At 42.8% G+C, this 23,099-nt stretch overlaps 1 protein-coding gene across 3 annotated transcripts in view; it reads right to left on the minus strand.

The window, feature by feature from the left end:
• The window catches only part of LOC137302048 (CD209 antigen-like protein E), a 57,425-nt gene that overhangs the window by 23,454 nt on the left and 10,872 nt on the right, over positions 1 to 23,099 (minus strand). Inside the window, exons 3-5 of one of the 3 annotated variants that reach the window (XM_067971742.1) lie at positions 14,333 to 14,428; positions 8,939 to 9,046; positions 4,266 to 4,450 (exon numbers count right to left, since the gene is read on the minus strand). In XM_067971742.1, the coding sequence (XP_067827843.1) occupies positions 4,266 to 4,450; positions 8,939 to 9,046; positions 14,333 to 14,428 (389 nt within the window). The remainder of the gene's footprint in view (positions 1 to 4,265; positions 4,451 to 8,938; positions 9,047 to 14,332; positions 14,429 to 23,099) is intronic. The other 2 variants (XM_067971743.1, XM_067971744.1) reach the window with 2 other exon arrangements.

Consider the following 23,099-nt stretch of genomic DNA (forward strand, 5'->3'; position numbering starts at 1 on the left):
CTTCGTCCCCTACTGCCTCCCACTGCCGTTTGGGTGTATGTCTAGAGGGACTATTGCCCCCCTCCCTCCCCCCACTGCAGATATAGGATGCCCCTCTTTTTGTCCAGCTCTTGCACCAACGCCCTTGGTGCATCAGCAGAGAACTTTGGTGCACACCATCTCGCAGGCCTCGTACAAACTCAGATCAGCAGATTGGTGAGGTCTGGCATGCAGATTGGAGGATGTGGGATTTAGTGGTGCACATCCTTTATTCAATGTGTTAACATAACTCAGTGTGTAAACATAGGGACGGGACCTGCATCTGTGCTTTACGTGTGCGATGCCTGATCTCCGTTCAGACGTTATTTTCAGCAAATAAGAGGTACCAGCTGCATTGAAGAGCTTTCTAACAGACAGTCTGCCTTTAAGAGATTGAGCTCCCCCGGTGGTGGAAAGTGTGAATTGCACTGATTCCATGAGCAAGGCCCGGAATGGAACGCTGATTGCAATTGAGTCCACCGCGCCAGGAAACTTGCATCCTGCCTGCGCAGGAACCATTGGGCGCGGGGTAACAGCACATCATGCTATCCTGGCCCAAAAACGGCCACTGTCCAATTTGTCCCCCAGAGAGTCTTGTAATGTGTACTCGAATTGGAAGAAAATGACTAGTGGTATCCCAGGGATCTCTGCTGGGGTCTTAACTATTCACTACATTTATTAATAACTTAGAATACAAGTTAGAGAGCCATATATCCAAGTTTGCCAATGAAACAAAGATGGGTGGCATAGTAAGTAGTGTAGAAGGGAGCTTAAAATTACAGAGACATTGATTGATTAAGTGAATGGGCATAACTGCGGCAGATGGATTTCAATGCAGGAAAATGTGAGGTCATCCATTTCGGAACAAGAAAACATCGATCTGAGTATTTTTTAAATGGTGAAAATCCAGGAACAGTGGAGGTTCAAATAGATTTGGGGGCCCATGTACATAGATCACTATAATGTAGTGGTCAGGTACAAAATATAATCATAAAGGCTAATGGAATGTCAACCTTTAAAGCTGGAGGGCTGGAATATAAAGGGGAGGAAGTTACGTTACAGCTATAAAAGCCCTGGTTGGACCACATCTGGGGCACTGTGTACAGTTCTGGGCACCGCACCTTAGAAAGGATATATTGGCCTTGGAAGGAGTGCAGCGCAGATTCACCAGAATGTTACCAGGGCTCCAAGGGTTAAATTATGAGGAGAGATTACATACATTAGGCTTGTATTAGCTTGTATAGAAGGTTAAAGGGTGATGTGATTGAGGGTTTTAGGAAATGAAAGGAATCGATAGGGTCGATAGAGAGAAACCTTTTTTGCTTGTAGGGGAGTCTAGGACAAAGGGGCCTATCATTAAAATCAGAGCCAGGCCATTCAGGAGACTTTAGGAAACACTTCTTCACAGAAAGGTTGGAGAAGTGAGGAACTCTCTCCCACAGAAAGCAGTAGATGCTAGTTCAATTAATAATTTTAAATCTGAGATCGATAGATTTTTGCTAGCCAAGAGTATTAAGGGATTATGGAGCCAAGGCGGGTGGATGGAGTTAGGATACAGATCAGCCATGATCTCATTGAATGGCGGAACAGGCTCCAGTGGTTGAATGGCCTACACCTGTTCCTATGTTTTCTAGTCTCTCCATGCAACTGAATTCCCGCATTCCTGGTACCATTCTAGTAAATATCCTCTTCACCCTCTCTAAGGCCTTGATATCCTTTCTAAAGTGTGGTACTCAGAATTGAACATAATACGCCAGCTGGGACCTAACTAGTGATTTATAAAGGTTTAACAGAACTTCCATGCTTTTGTATTCTATGCCTCTGTTTATAAAATCCAGGATCCCATATGCTTTTTTAACAGCCTTCTTAACTTGTCCTGCCATCTTCAAAAGATCCCCAGGTCTCTCTGTTCCTGCACCCCCTCCAAAATTGTACCATTTAGTTTATATTGTCTCTTCTCATTCTTCCCACCAAAATGTATCACTTCACACTTCTCTGCTTTAAATTGTCTCTGCCATGTGTCCACCCATTTCACCAGTCTCTCTCTGTCCTCCTGAAGCCTTTTACTATCATCGTCACTATTTACTACATTTTCGAGTTTCATGTCATCTGCAAACGTTGAAATTATATCCTGTATACACGAGTCCAGGTCATTAATATAGATCAAAAAGAGCAGTGGTTCTGATAACGACCCCTGGGGGACATGGCTGTGTACTTCACTCCAGTCTGGAAAACAACCATTCACCAATACTCTCTACTTTTGTCTCTTAGCCAATTTTGCATCCAAGCTGCCACTGCCCCTTTAATCCCATGGACTTCAATTTTGCTAACAAGTCTATTATGCGGTACTTTATCAAACACCTTTTGAAAGTCCAGATACACCACATCAACCACACTACCCTCATCAACCCTCTCCGGTACTTCATCAAAGAACTCAATCGAGTTAGTCAAACAGTATTTGAGTTTAACAAATCCGGGCAGTCTGTCATTTATTAACCCATATTTTTCCAAGTGACAATTAATTTTGTCTCAGATTATTGTCTCTAAAAGTTTCCCCACCACCGTCATTAGGCTGACAGGCCTGTAGATACCGGGTTTATCCCTCTCCCCTTTTTTGAACAGGCGTGTAACATTTGCAATCCTCCAGCACCACTCCCCTATCCAAGGAGGATTGAAAGATTGTGGCTAGAGCCTCAGCTATTTCCACCCTTACATCCCTCAGCATCCGAGGATGCATCCCATCCAGACCAGGTGACTTTTCTACTTTCAGTGCTGCCAACCTTTTCAGCATCTCCTCTTTATCTATTTTTATCCTATCCAATTTCCCTACTATCTCCTTCTTTACTGTGACATTGGCAGCATCCTCCTCTTTAGTGAAGACAGATGGAAAGTACTCATTTAGTACCTCAGCCATGCCCTCTGCCTCCAAACGATGATCTACTTTTTGTACCCTAATCGGCCCTACCTTTCCTTTGACTGCCCTTTTAGTATTTATATGTTTACAAAAGACTTTTGGGTTCCATTTTATGTTGTCCGCTAATCTATTCTCATATACTCTCTTTGCCCCTCTTATGTTCTCCTCTGGTTTAACATTTCATCTGAAAGACGTTACCTCCGACAGTGTAGCACTCCCTCAGTACTGTACAGGAGTATCAGACTGGATTCCGTGTTCACGTCTCTAGAGTGGGACTTAAACCAATGAACTTTCAACTTCGAGGCGATAGTGCTAACTCTGAGCTAAGGCTGGAACCGAAAATTCGGAGAGACCTGAGGAGTCCACGGTTTTAGATCTTGCGGATAATGAGCATGACCACAAGGAGATGATGACCCTTGATTTAAACCCAGTGCAGATTGATAGAGCGGAGGGAAGAAGAATGTACGGGTCATCGAGGTAAGAGGAAGAAGAGATGAATAACTGTAAATATATTGACACAATAGAAGACAAAAGAAAGGCTACAACGCAGAGAGACAGAGATAGAGAAGGAGGTAGAAATAGAGACAGTGGCAGATAGACTACACAACAGAATGGTCTTCTCTTTATAAGGCAATAGGCTCCTGCTAGGATCCTCTTATTAGTTAGTTAGAAAATAAGTTTGTGTGTGAGCACGTGTGTGAGAGAGCGTACCAATGTCTGTCTGAGTGTATGAGCGTGTGTGTGTGACTGAGTGCTTGAGTGTGTGAGTGAGACTGCTTGAGTGTGAGTGTGTGTGTGTGTGTGAGAGTGCATAAGTGTGAGTGTGAGAATCAACCGTGTGTAACACTGGAACTCTTAACTTTGTTTTGTACGACCCTACAGGAAGTGAGAGCGCAAAATCATTGGCAGTGTGAAAATACCGGGGGATAAATTCCTCTTGCGCGGTGGCACAAACCGAGTGATAGTGAATCGGCCGCCCGTTTCACGCCACGCTCGTTTCACACCCCGCCATTGAAGACGATGGAAATGAAAACACTACTGCTAAGCCGAATTAATTCCTCACCATGCCGAGGGAGTCTACGGGATGATATTTGACCTGCCGCCAGTCCTGAGCACCCGTTATAGACACCGCCCGATACCACTCAGATGGTGAAGACAAAATCTACCCAGTGGGGAAATTCCACTTCTTTGCTCCTGTGCACACAGTTCTTCATCCATTTATTTAATGAAATCAAACATCGCAGGCTGACGAGTACAGGATCGAAATATCTACCCCATAATCATTGGTCTAATTAAAGTGATATTATATTCTCACGGTACGATGAACTCTCACCTGTTCCTCTTGACTAGTGATCACCACAAGATGGGATTTATTCCCACTGCAATACTTGGCACTTGCAGTCCAATTTCGTCGTTCAGTTGAAAAAAAGTAACAACTTCCGTTAAAAAACTTCCATTCCTTTGGACAAAATATCTCATCACACTCTGTAAGACAACAGGTTTTGTTGGCATATTTCACTAGAGATAGAGAAACAATTGGATTATATAGAGCGATAGATAGAGAGAGAAATAGATGGGCAGATAGAAATGAACCCTAGTGCTTGATTTGCCTTTTTTAAAGCCTTATTAACCTGCGTTGTTACTTTTAATGATTTGTGTATCTGTACCCCGTGATCCCTTTGCTCCTCTATCCCATTTAGACTCTGATTATGCAAGCAGTATGTGGCCTCCTTATTCTTCCTACCAAAATGCATCACCTCACACTTACCAATATTGAAATTCATTTGCTAATTACATGCCAATTCTGCACGTTTATTAATGTTCTCTTACATTTTGATGCATTTTTCCTTTGTATTAACTACACCCCCCAATTTGGTTCATCCGCAAATTTTGAGATTGTACTTCCAATTCCCGAATCCCTGTGGAACACCACTTCCAACCTTTTGCCAGTCTGAGTAGCTACCCTTAACTGCTGCTCTGTTTTCTGTTTCGTACCAACTTGCTATTCATTCTGCTACCTGTCCCGTGGCTCTACCTGCTCTGACCTTAGCCATGAGTCTACAATGTGGCACCTTATCAAAGGCCTTTTGGAAATCCAAATATATTACATCCACTAAATTACCTTTGTCTACTCTTTCTGTTACTTCTTCGAAGAATTCAATAAGGTTGGTCAAGCATGACTTTCCCTTCTGAAATCCGTGCTGACTATTCTTTATTATATTTTCATTCTCCAGATGTCTTTCTATTACATCTTCAAGTAAAGATTCCATTATCTTTCCTACCACCAGCGTTAAGCTAACTGGTCTATAGTTGCCTGGACTTATTCCATTTACCTTTTTAAATATAGGAATAACATTAACTGTCTCCCAGTCCTCTGGCACTACTCCTTTTTCTAGTGAATTTATATATATGTAACAGTGCCTCTGCTATCTCCTCCCTAACATCTTTTAATATTCGCCGATGCAATCCATCCAGACCAGGGGTCTTATCCTCCCTAAGTTTAATTAGTTTATCAATTAACTCACCCCTTTCTATCTGAAGTGTTTAAATATCTTTTTCGACTTCTTCTAATGTCCTGTCCACCTTGTTAGTTTCCCTGGTAAATACGGAGGCAATGTAACTACTCAATATTTCTGTCATTTTGCTGTCATTACCTGTGAGTTTATCTTGTGCATCCCTTAGTGGCCCTATCCCTATTCTGTTTTTCCTTTTGTTATTTATGTGCCTGTAGAATACTTTACTATTTGTTTTTATATTTTTTGATAAATTAATCTCGCAGTTCCTCTTTGCTTTCCTAATTGTTTTGTTTTACTTATTTCCTAACCTCTTCGTATTCCCTTTTGTCATCCTCTCCTTCATTGTCTATGTCATTTGTGTATGCATGTTTCTTTAGTTTCAATTTTACCCTTATTTCTTTATTCATCCATGGTGTTTCATTACTGGCGAGTTTGTTCTTGCTTTTCAGAGGTATATATTTCTCCTGAACTCTATTGATCACCGTTTTGATTTTCAGAGGTATATATTTCTCCTGAACTCTATTGATCACCGTTTTGATTATTACCCACTGCTGTCCCATTTCTTTGTCTGTCTAATTTTTTTCCAGTTTACCTTCCGTAGTTCCACTCCCATCCCCTCAAAACTCGCTTTTTTTCCAGTCAATTACTTTGGCCTTTGTCTTATTATGTCTTTCTCAATCATTACTTTAAACTTTATTATGTTATGATCATTATTGCCAAGATAGAACCATAGAATCATTACAGCACAAAAGGAGGCCATTTGGCCCATCGAGCCAGTGCTGGATCTTTGTAAGAGCAATCCAGTTAGTCCGATTCCCCCGCTCTTTCCCCGCAGCCCTGCAAATTATTTCCCTTCAAGTATTTGTCCAATTCCTTTTTGAAAACCACAATTGAATTTGCTTCCACTACCCTTTCTGGCAGTGCATTCCGGATCATAACTATTCGCTGAGTAAAAATAAATTTCCTCATGTCGCCTTTGGTTCTTTTGCCAATCACCTTAAATCTCTGGCTCTGGCTCTTGACCCTTCTGCCAATGGGAACAGTTTCTCTCTATTTACTTTATCTAAACACTTCATGATTTTGAACACTTCTATCAAATCTCCTCTCAACCGTCTCTGTTCTAAGGAGAACAACCCCAGCTTCTCCAGTCTATCCACGTAACTGAAGTCCCTCATCCCTGGAACCATTCTGGTAAATCTTTTCTGCACCCTCTCTAAGGCCTTCACATCGTTCCTAAAGGGCGGTGCCCAGAATTGTACACAATACTTCAGTTGTGGCCGAACCAGTATTTAATAAAGTTTCAACTTAACTCCGTTGCTTTTATACTCTTTGCCTCTGTTCATAAGCTCAGGATCCCGTATGCATTTTTAACTGCTTTCTCAACCTGTCCTGCCACCTTCAAAGATTTGTTCACATATACCCCCAAGTATCCCTGTTCCTGCACCCCCTTTAGAATTGTACCATTTAGTTTATATTGCCTCTCCTTGTTCTTCCTGACAAAATGTATCACTTCGCACTTCACTGCATTAAATTTCACCTGTCTTGTTTCCGTCCATCCCACCAGCCTGTCTATGTCCTCTTGAAGTCTATTACTCTCCTCCTCACTGTTTACTACACTTACAAGTTTTGTGCCAAGCGTAAATTTTGAAATTGTGTCCTGTACACCCAAGTCCAGGTCATTAATATATCAACAAAAGCAGTGGTCCTAGAACCGACCCCTGGGGAACAACACTGTACATCTTCCTCCAGTCCGAAAACTGTTCACCATTATTCTCCATTTCCTGTCACTTAGCCAATTTCGTATCCATGCTGCCACTGCCTCTTTTATTCCATGGGTATCAATTTTGCTGACAAGCCTATTATCTGACACTTTATCAAATGCCTTTTGAAAGTCCATATACACAACATCAATCGCATTGCCCTCATCAACCCTCTCTGTTACCTCATCAAAAAACTCAAATCAAGTTGGTTAAACACGATTTGCCTTTAGCAAATCCGTGTTGGCTTTCCTTAATTAATCCACACTTGTCCAAGTGACTATCAATTTTGTCCCGGATTATCGTCTCTAAATGTTCCCTACCACCGAGGTTAAAATGACTGGCCTGTCTTAGCCGGGTATATATTTACACCCTTTTTTGAACGAGGGTGTAACATTTGTGTGTTGTGAACATTGTAAGATGTTCCCCAATTCTTACTTTCCTTATCTGTTCTAGTTCATTTCCCATTAGTAGATCCAGCAGCGATTCCTCTCTTGTTGGGCTTCTCACATACTGGATAAGAAAGGAGTCCTGTACACACTGTAAAAACTCTATTCCCCTTTCTCCTTTCCCTGCCTCTCTTCTTGCCAGTTTATTTAGGGGTAGTTGAAATCTCCCATCATTATTATTCGATGCTTTTTATTCATTTCATAGATTTGCGTACATATTTCTTCCTCCACTTCCCTTCCACTATTAGGTGGTCTGTAGAATACCCCTATTAACGTGATCGATCCCTTCTTATCCTTTGTCTCAATCCATAAGGATCTAGTTTCTATCCTAAAGTTACTTATGTCCCTTTTTTCTATTTCCATTATGTTGTCTCTAATTAGTATGGCTACCCCAAACCCTCCCACCTTCCTTCTCTCTCCTTTCTAAATACATTATACCCTGCAATATTTAACTGCCATTCCTGTTCCGTTTGTAACCATGTTTGAGTTATCCCTTTCACATCTGGCTCCTCGCTATGAATTATTGACTCCAATTCCCCCGTTTTATTTCGGACACTGTACACATTGCTGTACAGGCAATTTAATTTGTTTTCAGTAATTGTTCCCATCCCTTTGTTTCTAAGTCATTTTGCACTCATGTTCTGTAACTGTATTTGTTCCCTGACCGTTTGTTACTGATATTCCTTAACTTGGTCTGACCTTTTCTCTCATTTCCTATTTCTTTTTCCTTCAGACTTATGTTCTCTTCCCCAGATCCCTCCTCCCGTCCTACGAGTTTAAAGTCCTATTGATAGCCCTATGTATCCTTTCCGCTAGGACACTGTCTCATTCCGGTTCAGGTGGAGCCCATCCCAACGGTACAGCTCCTTCTTGTCCCAGTACTGGTGCCAGTGTCCCATGAAATGGAACCCCTCCTTCCCACCCCAGTCTTTCAGCCACACATTCACCTTCCTGATCTGTCTATCTCTATGCCAATTAACTCATGGCTCGTGTAGTAATCCCGGGGTAACCATCCTTGAGGTTCTGCTTTTTAATTTAGTTCCCAACTTCTGACATTCTCTTAGCAGGACCATATATACATACATACATACATACATAGATTGATAGATACATAGATGGATAATAGATAGACAGCCAGACAGACAAAAAAACAAGTTAATAACCAAATGGGTGTATATGTATGGATAAGGGAATGAATCGGTGGGGACATGGATGAGTGGCTGGTTACGTCAATAGGTGGAAGGATGAATAGATTCCTAAAATATGAATAATTATTATACATACCTGGAGCACGATTCTGATCACAAAACCTCATCCAAAGTTGCATGTATTTTTCCTGGAGGTGTATAAAATTGCCGTTCACTTTCTCAAGTTCCTTGTTAACGAAATAGCCTTAAAATAATGAGAAACTCTTTACAATGTCAAAAATAACTCACAATTAACGTGAAATAAACACGGAACCTAAGATAAACTATAAAACAAGCTTGGTGATATATTGGGGCAGAAATTGCTTGTAAAATTATTGTGAGCTCAGTAGCACTCTCCGTTGTTAGTGGTGAAATGGAGGAGCAAGTTTCAGTGTTCACAGATGCACAGTGAAGCGTGAAAATCCAGAACTTACTCCTACTGGTTCGCCGGCGATAAGACAGCTTTGAATTAAAGGTATATCGCCCGCTGCAATCAGAGAAATCATTGAAAATGCGCCAACTTGATTATCTGCCCAGCTGGAAATAAACTAATATCGCTACAAAACAGGTACGCTTAAAAATACCAGATCTAAACTAAGTTTTAACAGTGCAGTAAGTCTTAATGACTGCCAAACAACTAAAAATTAACTTTTAAAAATGTGGAGTCTCATTAGTCCTTATTTTCATAGTTTTTGGTCACTAAAAAAAAAACTTTATTGTTTTTACTTTTCCCTTCTGTCTCTTATTTAATTAAATTGTTTCTTACGCTCTCTTTTGTCGCTGATTATAACAATTCTACAATGATTTTAATGTTGCACCTTTCACTTCCTGGTTTTCAAGTTGGAAGGTAGAGCAGGAATCCCCTGGGGCCATCTCCCTCTCAAACAGATATTCTGCTTTGGATACTGTTGGGGGAGATGGCTTATCAGGGGAAAGCAGCAAGAGCCAAGTTTGGGGCACCACGGGTGGCTCTGCTGCACAGGAGGGGAGGAAGAAGAGTGGCAGGGCTATTGTGATAGGGGATTCAATTGTAAGGGGAATAGATAAACGTTTCTGCTGCCGCAAATGTGACTCCAGGATGGTATGTTACCTCCCTGGTGCTAGGGTCAAGGATGTCACTGAGCGGCTGCAGGGCATTCTGGAGAGGGAGGGTGAACAGCCAGTCGTCGTGGTCCATATTGGTACCAACGACATAGGTAAAAAAAGGGATAAGGTCCTGCAAGGTGAATTTAAGGAGTTAGGAGATAAATTAAAAAGCAGGACTTCAAAGGTAGTGATCTCAGGATTACTACCAGTGCCACATGCTAGTGAGTATAGGAACAGGAGAATAGACAGGATGAATGCGTGGCTGCAGGGATAGTGTAGGAGGGAGGGATTTAGATTCCTGGGACATTGGGACCGGTTCTGGGGAAGATGGGACCTGTACAAGCGGGACGGGTTACACCCGAGCAGGACCGGGACAAATGTCCTCGCGGGGGTGTTTGCTAGTGCTGTTGGGGAAGGTTTAAACTAGAGTGGCAGGGGGATGGGAACCTGAGCGGGGAGTCAGAAGGGAATAAAGTTGAGAGCAGCAAGAGAGGGGAATACCCAGGGGAAATTTATAATACAAATAGTTAAAAAACATTTGTTCAAGAACAAGTGAAGGGGAAAAGCGTAGAGCAGCGGAAAGAAAGTGTACTTTAGGCACAACAGATAAAATTAAAACTAGAAGGTGTAAGGTGATTAACCCAGCATCAAAGCTGAAGGTCAGGCTTGGGTGTAGCCCAACTAAGAATTCTATATACAAATGCACGGAGTATAAGGAATAAATTAAATGAACTACTGGTTCAAATTCAAATTGGAGGGTATGACATGATAGCTATTACTGAGACATGGCTGCAGGATGGTCAGGATTGGGATCTAAATATACCGGGTAAAAAGGTCTACAGGAGAGATAGGGAAAATGGAAGAGGGGGAGGAGTAGCCTCAATGACTGGAGATGAAATCACTTCAATGATAAAGGGGGATATAACGAGAGGTAAGCAGCCAACAGAGACCTTATGGGTTGAACTGAGAAATAGGAAAGGATCTAAGACTATAGTGGGAGTTGTATATAGGAGCCCTGGCAGCAGCTCTGAAGTGCTAGATTGTATAAATGCAGAGATTAGACAAGCGTGTAAGAAAGGCATAGTGGTCTTAATGGGGGACTTTAACATTCACATTGATTGGGAAAAGCAGACTAGCAACTGTCAGAAAGGTAGTGAATTTCTTGAGTGAGTCCAGGATAGTTTTCGACAGCAGTATGTCCTAGAGGCAACAAGGGGGCAAGCCATACTAGATTTAGTAATGAGTAATGAACCAGATTCAGTTAACAGCTTAACTGTGCGTGAACATCTATCCAATAGTGATCATAACATGATCGAGTTCAATGTAGTGTTTGAAAGGGAAAAAAGTGAATCAGCTGCTAAGATTCTAGACTTGGGCAAGGCCGACTTCAATGGGATGAGACAGAGACTGTCCACAGTAAACAGCAAATCTGTTAATGGGTAAAACGACTGACGATCAGTGGGAAATGTTTAAAGAAACATTTAACGTGATACAGAATCAGTTTATACCCCTGAGGGGCAAGAACTCTACTTGCCAAAAAAAACAGCCATGGACAGTATAAGACATAAGGAAAGGGCATACAAAAAGGCAAAAATGGCACAGATCCTGGCGAATGGGAAAGATACAAAGATCAACAAAGGGTCACAAAACAGATAGTAAGGGTTATGAAAAGAAACTCGCAAGGGATATCAAAACCAATACGAAGAGCTTTTGTAGTTATATTAGGAAAAAGAGGGTGGTCAGGAGCAGTGTTGGCCCCTTAAAAACTAAAAGTGGGGATATTGTCATTGACAATGGGGAAATGGCGGACATGTTGAACAATTACTTTACGTCAGTATTTACAGTCGAAAAAGAGGATAGCATGCCGGAAATCCCAAGAAAACTAATATTGAATCGGGGACAGGGACTCGATAAAATTAACATAAGTAAAGCAACAGTAATGAGGAAAATAACAGCACAAAAGAGTGACAAATCCCCAGGACCAGATGGTTTCCATCCCAGGGTTTTAAAGGAAGTAGGTGAGCACATTGCGGATGCCCTAACTACAATCTTTCAAAGTTCTCTAGATTCAGGAACTGTCCCTCTAGATTGGAAAATTGCACATGTCACTCCGCTTTTTAAGAAAGGAGAGAGAGAGAAACCGGGGAATTATAGACCAGTTAGCCAAACATCTGTTGTGGGGAAAATGCTGGAGTCTATAATTAAGGATAGGATGACTGAACACCTCGAGAATTTTCAGTTAATCAGAGAGAGCCAGCATGGATTTGTGAAAGGTAGGTCGTGCCTGACAAACCTGATTGAATTTTTTGAAGAGGTGACTAAAGTAGTGGACAGGGGAATGTCAATGGATGTTATTTATATGGACTTCCAGAAGGCATTTGATAAGGTCCCACATAAGAGATTGTTAGCTAAGATAGAAGCCCATGGAATCGAGGGAAAGGTACGGACTTAGGCTGAGCGAAAGGTGACAGAGAGTAGGGATAATTGGAAGGTACTCACATTGGCAGGATGTGACGAGTGGAGTCCCGCAGGGATCTGTCTTGGGGCCTCAATTATTCACAATATTTATTAACGACTTAGATGAAGGCATAGAAAGTATCATATCTAAGTTTGCCGATGACACAAAGATTGGTGGCATTGTAAGCAGTGTAGATGAAAACGTAAAATTACAAAGCGATATTGATAGATTAGGTGAATGGGCAAAACTGTGGCAAATGGAATTCAATGTAGACAAATGTGAGGTCATCCACTTTGGATCAAAAAAGGATTGAACAGGGTACTTTCTAAATGGTAAAAAGTTAAAAACAGTGGATGTCCAAAGGGACTTAGGGGTTCAGGTACATAGATCATTGAAGTGTCATGAACAGGTGCAGAAAATAATCAGTAAGGCTAATGGAATGCTGGCCTTTATATCTTGAGGACTAGAGTACAAGGGGGCAGAAGTTATGCTGCAGCTATACAAAACCCTGGTTAGACCGCACCTGGAGTACTGTGAGCAGTTCTGGGCACCGCACCTTCGGAAGGACATATTGGCCTTGGAGGGAGTGCAGCGTAGGTTTACTAGAATGATACCCGGACTTCAAGGGTTAAGTTACGAGGAGAGATTACACAAATTGGGGTTGTATTCTCTGGAGTTTTGAAGGTTAAGGGGTGATCTGATCGAAGTTTATAAGATATTAAGGGGAACAGATAGGGTGGATAGAGAGAAACTATTTCCGCTGGTTGGGGATTCTAGGAGTAGGGGGCACAGTCTAAAAATTAGAGCCAGACCTTTCAGGAGCGAGATTAGAAAACATTTCTACACACAAAGGGTTGTAGAAGTTTGGAACTCTCTTCCGCAAACGGCAATTGATACTAGCTCAATTGCTAAATTTAAATGTGAGATAGATAGCTTTTTGGAAACCAAAGGTATTAAGGGGTATGGGCCAAAGGCAGGTATATGGAGTGAGATCACAGATCAACCATGATCTTATCAAATGGCGGAGCAGGCACGAGGGGCTGAATGGCCTACTCCTGTTCCTAAGTTCCTAAGTCTGCAGAGAGAGTCACGCGACTTGACAAAAGTGCTGTGATCTGACAGGGCGAGGGGAGAGATCGACCCTCTTGCTTCTCCCAGGGTCGGAGCTTCGCTTGAACTGACGCTGGACTCTTCTCCACTTCCTATTCGAGGAAGTGCCCGAAGAAAAGACGGCGGTAAGTTAGAGGGTTCGTATAAATCTATGGAGCGGCGAGCGCTGTTGGTTCGCCGCTCCGAGCAATTTCTGCTCCAAAGCTTCACTGTTTCTGAAATCCTTTGAAATTATATAACATTGCAAATATTGAGAGGCATTTGTGGACTTCAATAATACGATAGCAACAGTTGGAAAATGTTGTGGGGAAAAACTGTATCTCGAGACTTTACATTGCTTCTAACCTGCTTTACAGGACACTGTAATGAAGATGATAATCTGCATCTAACCCGTGCTCTACCTGATAAGGAACGATTGTTGAGGAAATTTATTCCATATTAAATCTGAAGTGTATCAGTCTGGGACGCATTTCACAGGGAAACTGTTTGGATCGAACATGTGGTGTAGTGCCCTGGGAGTGTTTGATGGAGCAGTGTAGAGGGAGCTTTACTCTGTAATTCGTGCTGCAGCTGAGCTAGAAGTGTTTGATGGGACAGTGTAGAGACAGCTTTACTCTGTATCTAACCCGCAATGTACCTGCCCTGAGAATATTTGATGGGTTAGTGTAGAGGGAGCTTTACTCTGTATCTAACCTGTGCTGTACATTTCCTGGGATTATTTTGATGGGATAGAGACAGCTCTAATGATCCCTCCTCCCCCGTTGGGCCAACAGTGTGAACCAGGATGAATTAGGAATGAGTGATGAAGAGAAAAATAATAAAATTAATTTTACTGACCAGTTATTATTTGTGAAACAAGTGCTGCTTTTAGAGCAGAACAGATGACCAGAAGGACTATTGCCAGCACTTTCCAGGAGGCAGGTTTCTTGGTATCTAAAATTAGAAATGGTTTGACGAATGAAAAAATACAACAAATACTGGAACGTACACGGCTCTGGGCTGATCATTTAAATCAAAGGAGTTTAGGAAACTTTCAAGAGCAACTAAAATAATTAGCATCAGAAATAATTTGTTGGTGACGCGTATCACAAACTATTTGTGTGAAGGAGGAAGTGAGCACTGAACTTATCATTTAAAGGCCATGGATTTGGTAATCAGGAAATGTTTTGTCCCGTATTGAGAGACGGTGTTTGATGAAGGACAGTTGAAGTATTTGGGTGTGAGGAGTTTATGATTTTCGGGAATGCTGGGGATACTGGGCTTGATCTGTTTGGAAAAAGCCCAGGGGGTAATTTTAACTTTTAGCGATGGTGTAAAACGGGTGATATCAGATCCACCGCCCATTATACTCCCGCCCATTTTACATCATCGCTGAAATTTAAAATGACCCCCCAGACTTCGAGATATTGGGGTACATTGTCAACTTGCCACTCGGGCGTAAGTTGAAAAGGGGTGATTTTAACCCACGTCACCCGGCGTAGTTCACCTTCTGTCCTCTCTGCTTATCCTCATGTGCCTCGGTCACATTCTCCCCTTCCCAGTTCACCGTAATGGGCCACAATTCACTGTAGCCAGCGAACAAACGGCGTCCATCGTTCATTAGACTTGCCTGTGCCCGTTCCGTTTCCATGAGCTTTTGTACAGCAAGTTGCTGTAAGTGAGAGAGCCAAACAGCGCGGCGCCCTCTGCAGGGCACGTGGGACCTCTGTGAACAGGACAAGCAACTGTGTATCTCCTTAATCAATCGGATTAAAGCATCGTTAATGAACAGTGCAGAGTCCGAACCAGGAAATGTAAGTTAGAATAGTGAATTCAATGTCAAATCAGTTACAGAAAGTGAAATAAAGAGGGAAATGAAAGATTGGACTAAGAGAGAGAAAAAAAGAGACAGAAAGAAAAAAGCAAAACAAAAATTTAATTAAAAAAAAAAATCTCCAACAATTAACAGCTGAAAGAATGAGACTCCACACTGGTAAAAGTTAATTTTCAGTGCCAGAGAGGTAGATTGGCAGTAATTAAGATTTATCACACCATTAAAATCGGTACTTAGACTGAAATGGACAAGCCCTAACTTTCTGTGGTGAGTTTAGTTCCTATCACCCACACAAATACAGGAACTTCACGCTGTTCAATGTAACTGTCAGTCAGACAGCGAGATGTTGTTTCGTGCTGCATCTCGGACAGCAACTTCCGGATTTTCGTGTTTAACACTCGAGGGTCGCTCTCCAGTCGGATCAGCAATTTGTTTTCGGTACTGTTCCTAAAATAATATTCTAAGGAATATCCACTGATGCGGACTCTTTAATCCCCTGCCACCCCATATGTTAAGGAAGAGTTTGCCAAGAGAAGTTGGGATTGTTCTCCTTAGAGCGGGGAAGGTTAAGGGGAGATTTGATAGAGGTGTTCAAAATCATGAGGTGTTTTGATAGAGTAAAGAAGGAGGAACTGTGTCCAGTGGTCAAAGGGTCGGTAACCAGAGGACGCAGATTTAAAGTAATTGGCAAAAGAGCCAGAGGTGAGTTGAGGAAAAATGTTTTTACGCAGCGAGTTTTTATGATCTGGAATGCACTGCCTGAAAAGGTGGTGGAAGTAATTTCAATAGTAACTTAAAAAATGGAATTGGATAAACACTTGAAGGGGAAAATTTTGCAGCGCTATAGGGAAAGAGCAGGGGAGAGGGACCAATTGGACAGCTCTTTCAAAGAGTCGGCACAGGCATGATGGGCCGAATGGCCTTCTTCTGTGCTGTATCATTCTATGATTTTGATCCAAGCATCTGCCCCTCACCTGCAGTTGCTGTGCGATTTGCACATAAACAACAGTGAGAGTCATTAACCTCACCATTATTCTGACAGTAAATTCTGACCGTAAATTCTGACCCATTACCTTTCTATTGCAATTTCTCAACTGCCAAGTTCACGCTCTCCCTTGTCTGGTTCATCTTCCCAGCTGTGCACATCACATCCTCACTCATCTGGCTTATCTTCACATCTGTCTACTGCACCACCTCATTTATCCAGTTCTGCTTTTCACACGCCAAGGAACATTGTCACTTTCCCAGTTCAGCTTATGTCCAGCTCACCTTCTCTCGTGTATTAGTTGCCCTTCAGAGATGTCCAGGTCATCCTCTCACCTGTGAAGTCCATACTCACTTTTGTCTAGTTCACCTTCTGAACATTTATGCCTCACCTTTTCATCCAACCAGTTCACCTTTTCACTTCTCTATGTCACCTTCCCACATACCTTTTCTCTTGTGTACTTCCATCTTCTCATCTGTGTATCTCACATTCGCACTTGTATGAGTAACTCACCTTCTCGTTCTCCTGCCAACCTATCAAATTCACCTCATCACCTGTTCAGTTCAGATTCCGGACTTACAAATTCACCTTCTCACTTGTATAGGCCTCCTCCTCCCTCATCTGTTTCACCTTCTCACTTTACTAATTCACTATCTCGCGTGTAGACCAACTGCCCTGTTCACCATCGCACTCGTCTTCTTCACCTTCTCACCTGCTAATTCACCTTTTTACTGTCTGGTTTATCTACTCACCTGAACAGTTCACATACTCACCTGTTAATTCACATTCTCACCTGCTTAGCTCATCATTTCACCAGCCTATTCAATCTTATCTCTTGTCTAGTTCACCTTCTTACCTGGCTAGTTCACTTTCTTACTTGTCTTGTTCAACTTCTCACTCATCCAGTTGACTTTCTAATTGGCCCCTTGGGTTGACAAGTTAACCGGTAGACTCACATCCAGTCACTCAGCCACTTTCTCCAGCATCGACCTAATCTAAAGATTTCAGCTAAGACTGTGGATTGGGTGAAGGAATTCCCACGAGTCATGTTCAATCACCCCAGAAATGCGATGCAGGATTACTCTGATGCGCCAGGTGATGGACATGAACAAGAAGATATGGTCATCAGATCTTCCGCTTCCAACAAAGCTTGGCTTGTATTAAACTTGCATCATTCCAATTCTCCTGTATACATCAGAGACTTGAACTGTCTCGCAAGCACACCAGGCAAACATTGATATACAGTGAACCAGTGGCGTCAATGCTTCATCTACTATATTCAGTGGTGTGACATAGGACGTTAGTCGCAGTTTGGGCATGTGGTCAGGCTTGACGGCACGCGGCACATCCAGGATACTCACAGCCTGTCGTCCGAAGACCTGGAAATGTTGCCTAAAAGTCTCAGAAGCACCTGGCTCTCTGATCGTTACAGCTGACCTCAGATCCCAGAATATAGGGCTCATCTCCGCCATGATGAGAGCTGAGGACTGAGAGAGTTGGAGACGTGCGATCCACCAAGCAACACTCCGAAAGAGCATGTTCCAATCACCATCGTGTTCACTTGCTGCATTGTCTAGTTCACCGTCTCAGCTGTGTAATTCACCTAGTCACCAGTCAAAGTTCATCTTCTTAGTTAATCTGGTTCAACATCTATTACATCTGATTCACTTTCCCACTTTTCGAGCTCACTTTCTCACCGGCCAAGTTTTTCTTCTCATGTGTATGATTCACCTTCTCATATGTGTGGGTCTCAAAATCAAATGTTTCGTTCACCTTCGCACCTGGTTAGTTTAGTTTAACGTTTATCTGGTCTCTTTCATCTTCTCACCTATCTGGGTCACCTTATCACCTGAATCATTAATCTATCCCCTGCCTCATTCACCGTCACACCTGAATCAATCATCTCTCACTTGTCTGGTTCACCCTCTCACCTAAATCGTTAATGTCTCACCTGCCTGGGTCACCATGTTACCTGTCCAGGTCACCGTCTCACCTGAATATTTAATCTCTCAATTGTCTTGTTCATTGTCTCACCCGTCTGGGTCACCGTTTCACCCGTCTGGGTCACCGTGTCACCTGTCTAGTTTGCCTTCTCATCTGTTTACTTCATCTACTCACTTCTCTTCCTCACCTGTCAGTTGAGCTTTTCTCGTGTCCAGTTCACATTCTCCCCTATCTAGTAAACCTTTTCATCTGTCTATGGCACCTGATTATTTGTCTCGTTCCCTTTCTATCCTGTGTGGTTCACCCTGTAACCTATATTTTTCAGTATCACGTCAGACAGTACATTTACTGGATGATAAGCGGGTAGCAACATTATTGTTCTTAGAATCATAGTATGATACAGCACAGAAGGAGGCCATTCAGCCCATTTTGCCTGTGCCAGTTCTCTGAAAGAGCTACCAATTAGTCCCACTCTCCTGCTCTTTCCCTGTAGCCCTGCATTTTTTCCCTTTTAAATATATATCCAATTCCCTTTTGAAAGATACTATTGAATCTGCTTCCACCACCCTTTCAGGCAGTGCATTCCAGATCATAACATCTCACTGATTAAAAAAATGTCTCCTTATTCCCCACTGGCACTATTTTTGCCAATTATCTTCAGTGTCCTCTGGTTACCTTCCCTTCTGCCAATGGAAACCGTTTCTCCTTATCTACCCTACCAAAACTTTTGAACACCTCTATTAAATCTCACCTTAACCTTCTGTGTTCTCAGGAGAACAATCCCAGCTTCTCCAGCCTCTCGACATAACTGAATTCCCTCATCCCTGTAAACATTCGGGTAAATCTTCTCTGCACTCTCACCAAGGCTGTGACATCCTTTCTGAAATGTGGCGCCCAGAGTTGGACACAATACTCCAGCTGAGGTCTAACCAGTGATTTATAAATGTTTACCAGAACATCCTTGTTTTTGTACCTTTTCCCTTTATTAATAAATCAAAGGATTTTTTATGCTTTGTTAACAGCCTTATCGACTTGTCCTGCCACCTTCAAAGATTTGTGGAAGTGAACCCCCAGGTCTCTCTGTTCCTGCAAACCCTTTAAAATTTACTTTATGCTGCCTCTCCTTTTTCCTTCCAAAATGCATCACTTCACACTACTCTGAGTTCAAATTCATCTGCCTTGTGTCTGCCTCTTACACCGGTCAGTCTATGTCCTCCTGAGTCTCTTACTATCCTCCTCACTGTTTGCTACATTTCCAAGTTTTGTGTCATCCGCAAACTTTGAAATTATGCCCCCTTTACCCGTCCAGGTCATTAATGGCAAGAGAACCATGAGAAAAAACTTTTTACACAGTGAGTGGTTATGATCTGGAATGCACTACCTGAGGGGGCGGTGGAGGCAGATTCAATCGTGGCTTTCAAAAGGGGATTGGATAAGTACTTGAAGGGAAAAAAATTGCAAGGCTACCGTGATAGGGCAGGGGAGTGGGACTAGCTGGATTGCTCTTGCATAGAGCCAGCATGGACTCGACGGGCCAAATGGCCTCCTTCCATGCTGTAACCATTCTATGATTCTATGTATACCAAAAGAGCAGTGGTCCTAATACTGACCTCTGAGGGAGAACATCATAGACTGCCCTCCAGTTTGAAAAACATTGTTCACTATTGCTCTTTGCTTGTGTCTCTCGGCCAATTTTGTATCCATGCTGCCAGTGCCCCTTTAATCCCACGGGCTTGAATTTTGCGAACAAGTCTATTATGTGGCACTTTATCAAATGCCTTTTCAAAGTTCATATGTACCTCATCAACTGCACAACCTTCATCAAATATCTGTTATTTCCTCAAAGAATTCAATGAAGTTAGTCAGGCACGATTTTCCTTTAACACATCCGTGTTGGCTGTCATTATTTTTTTATTTGTTCATGGGATGTGGGCGTCGCTGGCAAGGCTGGCATTTATTACCCATCCCCAATTGCCCTTGAGAAGGTGGTGGTGAGCCGCCTTCTTGAACCGATGTAGTCCGTGTGGTGAAGGTTCTCCCACAGTGCTGTTAGGTAGCGAGTTCCAGGATTTTGACCCAGCGACGATGAAGGAACGGCGATATATTTCCAAGTCGAGATGGTGTGTGACTTGGAAGGGAACGTGCAGGTGGTGTTGTTCCCATGTGCCTGCTGCCCTTGTCCTTCTAGGTGGTAGAGGTCGCGGGTTTGGGAGGTGCTGTCGAAGAAGCCTTGGCGAGTTGCTGCAGTGCATTCTGTGGATGCTACACACTGCAGCCAAGGTGCGCCGGTGGTGAAGGGAGTGAATGTTTTGGGTGGTGGATGGGGTGCCAATAAAGCTGGGTGCTTTGTCCTGGATGGTGTCGAGCTTCTTGAGTGTTGTTGGAGCTGCACTTATCCAGGCAAGTGGAGAGTATTCCATCACACCCCTGACCTGTGCCTTGTAGATGGTGGAAAGGTTTTGGGGAGTCAGGAAATGAGTCACTCGCCTCAGAATACCCAGCCTCTGACCTGCTGTTGTAACCACATTATTTATGTGGCTGGTCCAGTTAAGTTTCTGGTCAATGGTGACCCCCAGGATGTTGATGGTGGGGGATTCGGCGATGGTAATGCCGTTGAATGTCAAGAGGAGTTGGTTAGACTCTTTCTTGTTGGAGATGGTCATTGCCTGGCACTTGTCTGGCGCGAATGTTACTTGCCACTTATCAGCCCAATCCTAGATGTTGTCCAGGTCTTGTTGCATGCGGGCACGGACTGCTTCATTATCTGAAGGGTTGCGAATGGAACTGTAACCCATGTTCTTCCAAGTGACAGTTAACTTTGTCTCGGGTTATTGTCTCTAAACGTCTCACCACCACGGACTTTAGGCTGACTGGTCTGTAGCTAGCGGGTTTACCTCTCTCCCCTTTTTTGAAAAGGGGTGTAACATTTACAACCCTCCAGTCTTTCTGGTACCACTCCCATATCCAAGAAGGATTGACAGATTGTGGCCAGAGCCTCTGCTATTTCCACCCTTACTTCCTTCAGCAACCTAGGATGCATTCCATCCGGACCGGGTGACTTTTCTACCTTGGGCGCTGCCAAACTTTTAAGTACCTCCTCTTTATCTATTTTTATCCGATCTAATTCTTCTAGCCCTCCTCCTTCACTGTAACATTGGCACCATCCTCTTCTTTGGTGAATCCAGATGCAAAGTATTTATTTAGAACATCAGTCATTCCCTCTGACTCCACACGACAATTTAATTTTTGGTCCTTAATCAACCCGACCTTTCCTTTGACTATACATTTGCTCTTTATGTGTTTGTTTCCCACTAATCTTTCCTCAAATATTATCTTTGCCCCTCTTATTTCCTTTTCCAGTTCTCCTCTGCTCTCTTTGTATTCAGCTTCATTCTCTACTGTATTGTGAAACTGACATTTATCATAAGCCTCCTTTTTCTGTTTCCTTTTAACTTCTATTTCTTTAGTCACCCAGGGAGCTCTGGTTTTGGATGCCCTTCCTTCCCCCCTCATTGAAATGCATCCATTCTGTACCCGAACTATCTCACCTTTGAAGATTTCCCATTGCTCATTTACTGTTTTATCTGCCAATCTTTGTTTCCAATCCACCTGGGCCAGATCCATTTTCAACTCACTGAAATTCACCCTCTTCCACTTGAGTATTTTCACCATTCGTTTTTCCTTGTCCTTTTCCACAGCTACTCTAAACCTAATAATATTGTGATGACAATTTCCCAAATGCTCTCCCACTGAAACTTGCTCCACTTGCCCCACTTTATTCCCCAGAACTAGATCCAGCACTGCTTCCTTCCTCATTGCACTGGAAACATACAAGAAAGTTATCTTTTACACATTTCAGGAATTCCTTCCCCTCTTTGCCCTTTACACTGTTTCTTCCCGAGTCTATGTTCGGATAATTGAATTCCCCCATTATCACTACTCTATTGCGTTAACATCTATCTGAAATTTGCTCCATCTCCTTCCCACTATTTGGTGGTCCACAGTAAACACCCAGCAGTGTAACAACTCCTCTGTTTTTCCTTATCTCTCGCCAAATAGATTCTGTCCTCGAAACCTCAAACACACCATCCCTTTCCAGGGCCGTAACAGTATCTTTGATCAATTCTTATTTGCAAAATATGAATTTTAATGAAACAGTCGTGAAATAATCAGCAGCTGGTAAGGAAAAAAATAAAACCTTCTCAGTAACGATGTTGCAACTTCCCTTTGTTCTCCTGATGCTCAGGAAACCTCTGTTCTAGACCATGACCATGTCGTCAAATCAGGAAGTCACTGCAGACCACAACAGTTATGTGAACCACCGATAGCGGCAGGTTCCTGGTTCTGTACATAAGTAACGTTCAAAACATGATGTTGAACAGGATAAGGTTCACATCAGTCACCAAAGGCTAGTGCTACTGATCCTGGGAGTGCAGAAATGAAAAGGCCATGGAAGGTTACAGGAGGACAACAGTATGCTTTGGCTCACTGAGAGCTAGCACTGCTCGAAATATAGTGCCAGGTTGAGTTACCATAGACACACACTAAAGAAAACAAATACATATGCGGATAGAAAAATCCACGATGTGCCTAAAATATCTCCCCCCTACTCCCGCAAAAAAACCCTCCTTTACCCTCACTTCAATCAGATCTGAACACTGTTTTATTGACATCGGTGATGTTTCTGGTCGCTGGCCCGAGCGGTCATTCTTCCTGTAGGAGCCGGTCAGTGAGCGTTGTCTGAATATTTAAGCCTGAGGGAATCCCGTCCAATGCAGCTCCCATTAGGGCCTCTCACCCACTGTTTCCTGCCAGAGTAACTGGATGGCAAACCCGCAGCTCCAATCCTCGCTCACCCTCCT

The sequence above is a fragment of the Heptranchias perlo genome, chromosome 35 (genome assembly GCF_035084215.1).
Source record: "Heptranchias perlo isolate sHepPer1 chromosome 35, sHepPer1.hap1, whole genome shotgun sequence".
NCBI lineage: Eukaryota > Metazoa > Chordata > Chondrichthyes > Hexanchiformes > Hexanchidae > Heptranchias > Heptranchias perlo.